Raw genomic sequence first — 8,667 nt, 5'->3', positions numbered from 1 at the left:
CTGTCGCCGCCATCTGCTGACCAGCCGACAAAGCTCTGCTCTGGTGCTCTCTTGGTGCTCAAAATAAGCTCGGCCGTCTTTTTTCAAAATTTATCTGTTTTCTATGCATCGCCTATAATATTTGTAGCTCTAGCTCACATTCAGTCATAAAATTTCTTACCATTTTTTAGTCTATTGTAAATATTTATTTTAACTTTAATGGCGGGAGACAAAAGTCACAAAGTACTTAATGAATTTTGCATTTCATAATATTGATTTTTAATGCAAATGATTAATGATTTTGATATTGTTTGGTAATTGAGGCCATTTTAGAGAGAAGTCATTTAGTAATGAATAGCATGCTTGTGAGCCTGAATTTCATTTTTTTTTTAAATTGTATGACACCTTAGGTAAAACAATTTTACCAATGAAGTGTTTGGCCAATGCACTTTTAAGATATTGTCAAACACAGTTTGGAACTGTGAATTTAAGACTATGTTGTTTGTTTCCTAAATCTTGAAAGAGGAACGGTACCTTCAAAATGAGCATGCATCGTGAAGTATCAAACCGTTTGAAACCCACCTAAGAAATCGTTTTGTTCCTGCTATAATACTGTCTAAAAATTTACTTTGAATATAAAAATAAGATTATGTAGATCTAGTTGCGCATCTTAAAACCATGCTATAAATTATTTTTTTTTGCTAGTGTGGCTAGTGTTAATTTTTTTTCAATTAATGATTTTCAGAGGGGTGATATAATTCAACTATACAATTATTGCAATTCTTTTAAGAACAAATTTTTAGTATTTTTTCACCATCACAGGGACACGAAAGGATTTTTTAATGCACCAACATTTTTCAGCAAAATCAGTTATATCTAATATAAAATAATTTGTACTATATAAATGAAGCGTCAGTTTTGGTAGATATACGTGTCTCCTTATGGAAAATCAATTATTTTCCTAAGATATTGTATAAGAAAATAGAACCTCAATTACAAACAATATATAATTTTCCTGATATAAAACATTTCAATATGTCATAAAATCAATTAGGCATATTAGTGTAAGTTAAGCTGTAATTTTACCACTACCAGGACCAAATGATATGATTGCGTCTACTAAAACCAGGTAATTATTTTGCTCTGTATATTATATCAGTCTAAAATTCACAGCTTTCACTACAAAGCTACGCATTTTCTCACCATGGGAAAAGGATTTTTAATTACCAAAAACTAGCTTTTTGTGTAGACTCTACTAGAGCGTTTAATTCAAACACCAAAACACATAATATTGCTTTCTCAGGTAAAACAGGTCTCCCGCGCAAATTAGTAAAGATGGTGCATGATGTTATTAGGTTTTGCCGCTTAGGTAAGAACGGAACTGAAGGAGAAAGAGAGGGACAATTGCACTGTCAACGCAACCATTCTACAGTTCCAAAATTTTGTCTTATTAAAAAAACTTACAAATTAAGAGAGCTGGAACGGCCGGAACAAATGGCCAACCTTAATTAAATCCCGAGAGCGTCTTCAGTATTAGCTGATTTCAATCAGGTAGCTAGGATATGCCTACAATAATGTAACGAGTACCAAACATTGATATTTTAGTTGCAAAATAGATCATGGTAAATGCTTGCCTGTGTCTCATTGTAAATGACATGCTTGGTATCAGAAATGACGCTGTGGGTTCCAGCTTGTAATCTGCTTCCAAAACCAGTCACGCCCAAGGCAACCTTGCACACCAGCATATAGACGTTGGTTTGGCTCCCTATTTTGCAGGAATACGTATAACTTTCAGAGGATTTTGAGGAGAAATAAATTCCTAGACATAGGGCAGACGGAGATAATAAAACGCTGTGCTTTAGGCCGAGTTTAAATTACTAACCTGCTCCGCAGGCACCATTTGATCTGGCATATTGAATCTTGAAGCCTTGTTCTGCAATCTGCATGGCCCAGGGAGAGCCGTGGAAGAGCCTTTTCTCAGGCACTGTCTGCCTCCCCATCTCATAGAAGATTGTTTCACGGGTCATCTTATAGGCGTTCCAAGTGGAACTATTTTTGATTCGAAACACCTGCGTTACAAAAGGTGAGCACATTAAAATGATAAAATATCAACCAGTTTGCGCACCTTCTTGATGTTGAACGTGCCTCCAGAATTTTTCACTTTGCTCACGATCCACCCGTAATCTTTGTGTGAGGTCCCGACTTCTTCGAGGGTGTACCCCTCAACCCACTGATTGCTCATTGTTCACCAAGGTTCTTTGCTTTTCTCAATATTAAGTTAATTAATTTTGAGTCACTACTTCAATGCAGAAGTTCCGCTGCAAAAAGACAAAAAACAAATAATTTAATGTATATTTATGTTATTATAAAATAAATAATATTTTTAGATGTGAAAACTACAAAATTTGACGAAAATCAACGAAATATGTAGATAAGAAACAGGGAGGGCTAAAAACGATTTAAATATGTAGGAAGTCTACATTCCTAACTTCCACACACATAATATTATATTTGCAATTTACATACACCTATTTACAATCCGTCACTATGAAATTGGTGAAAATCTTATTGCATAATATATATAATTATGATAATAATATATATTTACACATTTCTATAATATACAATACATTTCTAGCCCATTCAATTAAATCATTTGACCCACAATAATTATATTGCATCCATATGCAACAAATTAACTATAAGAAATCATGAAAATCAATTAATGCAATATTACAATGTACATGTATATCATAGTATGTATATGTACATTGTGGAAAATTAATATAATTTCGCCTCGACTCGTGCAACCCGGTGGAAACCGTAATTTTTCCATATTTTTATTGTAAAAAATAAAAAAATTGCTTTGCACCAGGTATCAAATTAAATTTACATACACTTTTACACACTCATGTACTGAGCCGCATAATAATTATGTACATAAATGTGACACCTTTTTTAATCCTTCATCCCCAAGACTTGTGCATGAAATATGTATATTATTATGTACATACATAGCATTAACATTTTAACAACAATACTAAAATTACCAAGGAAGGTATGGTGCAGAAGTAAACACGGATACCAGACGACCTGAGAGTAACTCAATGGTTAGATGGGCTTTGGCTGCATGGGGATTGGGGAGCTGCTTGAGTGCCTGTCTGCTTGATGCGAATGAAGTTGAAGTTCTTATTCTCTCAATCCACAAAAACTCTTTTGCTATCTGACACACCCGACGCAATAAGTGTTGTGACAGCTGATGAGTGCCGAGACTGCCGATTATAGCTGACACATAAATCAATTTATTCTGATTAATTTTTTGTATTTTCCGATTTCTGTAACAAAATTGTCATCCCTGCGCGAACAGCTTTTGCGGGGAAAGTTCTAAAGTGATGTCATGTAAATTTAATATATTAACGATAATTAACCATTCTATGGCACGTGACAACGTCAAACCAATATTTAGTTTCGCGTCATTTTTATGCCTTTGTTCATAATATTTCAAGAACCCATTCTGGAATAAACGAGGCTTCAAAGTCACTGTTATTGAGGTCATTTTGTAATCTTACAAATGTGCGAATTAAGCTAACAAGGTCAGTTGGTACCTTCGGAGACCACCAAGAGCTCATATCATATAAAATTTAAATAACAAGGGGTTATTATAATTGACAAATATTTTTCCAGCAATTAACTGTGATTATTTAATTATTATGATACTTAAAAAAGCGTTACATTACAATATTGTACAGTGACAGCAAAAAATGTTGTAGCATTATTGTCACAATAAAAATTTATATTTGGTTTGCATATTATCTGCGAAAAAATCATCATCCCCGAGACCTTTGGAAGTCTAAGCCTCAAAGAGACTGCCAGAGGAGCTGCTGGATTTTTAATTGAGTAAAATTTCGAAAATTTTTTATACATACAATTAACTAATTTGTAGACAGCTATTGTAAAAATCTGACCATTAAAGATGACATATATATATATATTTAATGTAATAAATAAAAAAATTTAATTTCGCAATTTTTCCATAACTTTTGCTGCTTAGTGACAAAGCATCATTGCTACAGAGAGCAGAGAATAGTAGATTTATTATGCAACTTCAGGCGATAAGTTGGCATGAGCCTTGCAGTTGTGGAGAACGGGAGAGGAAAATGTGGCAAAGGGCAAGAGCATCTTTTGGCATGTCTAATCCTGTCAAAATTGAATCTGGAAGCATAGCTTAAAATAAAGCAGGGGAGGGTGGCACGTGCATCAGTCTCAATTCTCAATCCTTGGATACAATTAGTACATACACTCACAACTCAGATTGAAAAAACAGAGACACGTACACATCAAAATGACGATTTGTGCGGTATTTGGTTGCCAAAAAAGGTCAGATAACAAAGATTGGGTGCCTCAGAGTCCAATAGAGTGGACAACAACGACCATTGACGACGCGGGGACAGTTTTGGATGGGAAAAATTTGAAGTTCTTCAGGTAAAATTTAATTCGCATTTTACATTGATGATAATACTGTAGATACATACATACGGATAATACATACATACATAGTACGCATCCTTCCAAGGCTAAAGAACAGTTTAATAATCTAAATTTTCACCATAAATGTATGTAACTAATAAAATATGTTGATTATTAACTGCTCAAAATTTAATGGGAGTATGTACTCTATGGTCGCATTAAAAATTTCAATTCTACAGATAATTAAATCAAATTGAAAAAAATCCAGAATGCACGTATATAAAGTTAAAATATAATAAAAAGTGCCATTAATAGATGCGATTAATTAGAAATCAATTGAACCGGTTTGTTATGTTGCTTTATAGTTTTTAATAATTTAATATTCCAATTCATGCAGGATGCCCAGCATGAAGGCAAAAAAGCTGACTTCCCAAGAACTGAATGAAAGAAAAAACACTGTGCTAAAGTGGACTTACGCTTGTAAGCGAGAACTGCGGTTTACCAAACCAGAAAACTGGTTCATTTGCTCGGCACACTTCCCAAGAGAGGCCTACGATCAATTCGTGGCGATGAAGCACAATGGCTTTTTGAATGTGCCTCCAAGTGTGCGGATCCTCAAACCTCTGGCAATTCCAACAATTAATCTTCCAGACAAAATCTGCGAAGCAAAGCGAAAATATCCATCAACGTTCAGGGAAAATCCAGAGTCAAGCCGGGCCAAAAGGATGAAAAGAAGAGAACGAAAGGAACTAGTCGAGCAGGCAATTAAAGACGACAGGTATAGAGATGTTACAGGAAAATTAATCCAAGCAATTAAGTATTTTATTTAATTTAGTTCACGTAGAGACTTGAGCAACACTTCAGGTATTGACGAGACCAGTGCCGGTGGAATTGACGGCATCTTCGATTATGCGAGGTAAATCAGCATTATTATTGGCCATAATATTTAAATCTTATGAAGCAATATAATTACCTCAAGCAGCAAAAATTATGGAAGTCCTGTGAAGACAATCCTGTATTGACCATGGCATTTGAGCAAAATTCTTCAGCTGCAGCTATGCAGCCATCCTCAGAGGTTGAATCCAGAGCTGCCTGAGGGTAATTGGATATTGACCAAACTCTAAATTCTATGAAAATATGTCAAATCACCCAAATAAAGCAATATTTTTGTTTATTCTCCACACAATGTTTTAATTTATCTTATATTCCAAAGCAATTTATTCTTAGCTCAAATTTAGTATGTATCCCACCTTAAAAGCCCTTTTAATTTTGGTAATTTTTGTAAACTGTTAATAACTGATTTTCTTTCCGCTCCCAGCATTTTGAAAATTATGCCTCTGCTTTTGGGTATCAATTTAACCACATAAACATAATTAAAATAAATATGTACAATGGGTTCGAGCTATCAGTTTATCGTAGTTTAATTCTGAGGAGGAAAATATTAAATATTTAGGAAATTTTCCTAGTATACTACTTTTAAGTTATTGAACAAATTCATCTCTTGCACACTATACACAGACTTTGTTTACTATCTTCAACTCCCTTCAACCCACACGTCATATTATGTATAATTGATTTTTAAATTTTGATTGCATTTTACTTAGGGATTATTTTTTACCTAAAAATCATCAATATAACGAAATGAGTAGCCAGTTTTAATAAATTTTCAAGGTGGAAATTGTATTTCTTCTAACCCAGTACGTAAAAGTAAACAATGCGACACTGAATTTAAGTTTTAATATACTATAACTTACAATGGGTTTGCCTAAAATAAAACATCTGAGTAATTTGGATTTGTTTTTTTTTATTAAATGCTTCTAGGACACAAATTTATATATTACATTTTCTTCCAATGTCAGCGTCCTTTTTTAGTTTCTTGTTAAAGCAGCTTCAGAAAAGACCTTTGTGCAAATATAGCTGGACAGACTCAGGTGCGAAATGAATCTGTCTGGGCATATTTCAGCACTTACAATCTAGTCTTTTTGGACAGCAGTTGGGTCTACCTTTTTGTTCACGATTACACTTGTTTAGTGTTTTTAATAGCGAGCCAAAATATTGTTAGTCTTATAAAATAAATCGGAAGACTTGTTTTGAGTTGTAGTGTGAGCTGCGTCATTTTTAAAATTCAGCATTTAGCATTATTCTGCCTACGATTTTTATCACATATATCCCAATAAAATTGCCTTGTCTACAACAGCTTCTCTAATGCAAAACATGGAAGGAGGCAGTATCAGCAATAAATTATTATTTTCTTTGTAAAAAGGGGAATAATGCTTGTGCCTCCTTATGTTAAAATTCATTATTTACACACAATCATGTCATCGGCATGTATAACAGAAATTTCTGGAGCAACTTTTTAGCTTTTTTAGCATCAAATAAGGCACCTTTGTGTGTTTCTAGAGTTGCACCTTCTTTTGCGCACAGCACATACTCTGTCCTAATTGTAAAAGAGGAGAAATGTACAGCAGAGTGTGGATTGCAAATCCTCCAATGGCTAGTTCATAGGACTCATTCACTCAGACTCTCAGTATTTTTCAGACAGGACTCTTTGTTAATGGTTCCCATTTTTGCTCCAGAATCGAGTGCATTTCATTATGGCAATATAGAGTATTATTCATTTTCTTATTTGCGAAGCAAAAAGGGCGCTGGAAATTGCACTTTAGTGCATTCTTAGTCAAAATCTACGGAGGGCTATTAGACTGAGAAACGTTTCAGATAGCCACCACCAGCACTCACTTAGTTGAGAGATGAAACAGTTTAAAAAAATCCCGTCTGATTGTCATATGTGGCGAAAATTCAATAAAAGCCATCGGAGGAGATGAGTGAGCGAAAACACGAACTGGATCTCTGTATTAATTGAAATTCTTTCTTGTTACCAGAGTTAGGCGCTTGATGATCGCAGTCGTGTTTTCGTGCTTAAAATATTACAAATAACTCATTCACAACACAATAACAATTTTTATCATCTGCTTCAAAAATTTGTCTTAACATTTTCTATTCCTCTATTTTCAGTCATGTACGATTCTGTTTGGAGCTTTCAATTAATTATTGTGTATACTTGAAAATCATTATTGTCATTTCTTGGTTCGAGTCTCTAATCTTTACGAGAGGTAATCAGGCGATGGTTCTGCCACTGGTTCTGGTGTCGTGAACAGAGGGTTGGGGAACTCTGGCGGGTGAGGCAACGGGCCAGATGCCTTTGGCCGTCTTCTGTATGCCATGAGCCAGCACGACACAGCGATTGCCACCGCCACAAGCGCCAACAGGGCCGTGATGATCAGGGCCACGATGAATCCAATCATCGACACGCAAATGTCCTCGATGCGGGCAGACGCCTCAGGTCCTGGATTAATAATATTCAATGAGTATGCCTTTGGAGAGGATTTAAAATACTGACCATCTCCAGGGTCAACAAGTCGCTCCTTCTTCCTCTCGATGGTCAGGATTGCCTGCGACTGGATGGTAATTTCCTCTCTCAGCTGGCCTTCAGATCCATCCTGAGTGGCGACATCGGTGTTGTTCTTCAGGTCGCCAACCTCTCGCCTTCTTCTGCCAAAGGCGTTGTAACCCTGGCAGTTGACCTGTGAATGGAAATGAATGTTTCAATAAACTTGGTTGACATGTTGCCCTTTCTAAACTTACAGGCTGGCAACGTCCAAAGCAGACTCTGATGTTACATTGGAATCTGATGTTGTCGCTGCTTGGGAACTTGAATGCATTAAAGCTGGCAATCAGTCCCGTTCCTTCCGGATCTTGCTCCCATTCTCCAAATATCTGTGGATCTGTGGCACAGCCGTTTTCGTCTGTCACTATGTACTCGTTCTCAACGTTGTCTTCCATAGTTTTCGCTATGCAGCTCCTGGCGAAGCCGCCGTAAATACCTAAAAGTAATTATTAGAATGTGTAATTAATTTTTAATTAGCTTAGACTTACTTTGTGGTTGGACATCAACTCGCAGAGCAAGATTGTCTCCAATTTCAGCGGCATTGATCTCTCGGCCGTTTTGGGCAACAATCTTCATGATGCAGGTTGGTGGAGGACCGGTGTTGGCGATTGTTCCTGCGGTTGTCAACATCGACACGTTGAATCCAAGGGTCACATTCTGTTCTCCTGTGGTGTAGACGCACTTGATGTGGTATGCCTGAGCCTTGTATGTCACCAGCTTAGGATGTTTCTGAATGACAAGCACAAAGCTGGCTTCTCCCTAATTAAGAAAAATAG

The 8,667-nt window shown here is 36.0% G+C and overlaps 3 protein-coding genes across 9 annotated transcripts in view; 1 reads left to right on the top strand and 2 right to left on the bottom strand.

Annotated features, from left to right (window-relative positions):
- Nucleotides 1–96: 96 nt before the first annotated feature.
- LOC135942090 (poly [ADP-ribose] polymerase tankyrase-2-like) lies at nucleotides 97–3,131 on the bottom strand. 2 transcript variants are annotated; one of them, XM_065488025.1, is made up of 5 exons: nucleotides 3,030–3,131; nucleotides 2,105–2,297; nucleotides 1,862–2,048; nucleotides 1,614–1,798; nucleotides 97–1,545 (listed from the first exon to the last, which is right to left on the bottom strand). In XM_065488025.1, the coding sequence occupies exons 2-5, from the start codon at nucleotides 2,219–2,221 to the stop codon at nucleotides 1,513–1,515; spliced, it is 522 nt and encodes a 173-aa protein (XP_065344097.1). In that variant the 5' UTR covers nucleotides 2,222–2,297; nucleotides 3,030–3,131; the 3' UTR covers nucleotides 97–1,512. The 2 variants fall into 2 exon arrangements, with proteins under 2 accessions (XP_065344097.1, XP_065344098.1); XM_065488026.1 differs by having other exon boundaries at nucleotides 1,614–1,744.
- A 1,072-nt stretch (nucleotides 3,132–4,203) lies between these two features.
- On the top strand, nucleotides 4,204–5,626 carry LOC135943161 (uncharacterized). 2 transcript variants are annotated; one of them, XM_065489593.1, is made up of 4 exons: nucleotides 4,204–4,461; nucleotides 4,844–5,224; nucleotides 5,282–5,362; nucleotides 5,408–5,626. In XM_065489593.1, exons 1-4 carry the CDS (start codon nucleotides 4,322–4,324, stop codon nucleotides 5,466–5,468), a joined length of 663 nt encoding a protein of 220 aa, XP_065345665.1. In that variant the 5' UTR covers nucleotides 4,204–4,321; the 3' UTR covers nucleotides 5,469–5,626. The 2 variants fall into 2 exon arrangements, with proteins under 2 accessions (XP_065345665.1, XP_065345666.1); XM_065489594.1 differs by having other exon boundaries at nucleotides 4,206–4,461; nucleotides 5,429–5,626.
- A 604-nt stretch (nucleotides 5,627–6,230) lies between these two features.
- The window catches only part of dpy (dumpy), a 122,226-nt gene continuing 119,789 nt past the window's right edge, over nucleotides 6,231–8,667 (bottom strand). For 4 of the 5 annotated variants that reach the window (XM_065489588.1, XM_065489591.1, XM_065489590.1 and 1 more), the window contains 3 exons: nucleotides 8,380–8,650; nucleotides 8,089–8,327; nucleotides 6,231–8,027 (listed from right to left, as the gene is read on the bottom strand). In XM_065489588.1, coding sequence (XP_065345660.1) covers nucleotides 7,548–8,027; nucleotides 8,089–8,327; nucleotides 8,380–8,650 — 990 coding nt within the window. In that variant the 3' untranslated portion in view covers nucleotides 6,231–7,547. The remainder of the gene's footprint in view (nucleotides 8,028–8,088; nucleotides 8,328–8,379; nucleotides 8,651–8,667) is intronic. The other variant, XM_065489587.1, reaches the window with a different exon arrangement.

This window comes from Cloeon dipterum, chromosome 4 (genome assembly GCF_949628265.1).
Source record: "Cloeon dipterum chromosome 4, ieCloDipt1.1, whole genome shotgun sequence".
Taxonomy (NCBI): domain Eukaryota; kingdom Metazoa; phylum Arthropoda; class Insecta; order Ephemeroptera; family Baetidae; genus Cloeon; species Cloeon dipterum.
This window is presented reverse-complemented; position numbering and strand designations above follow the sequence as displayed.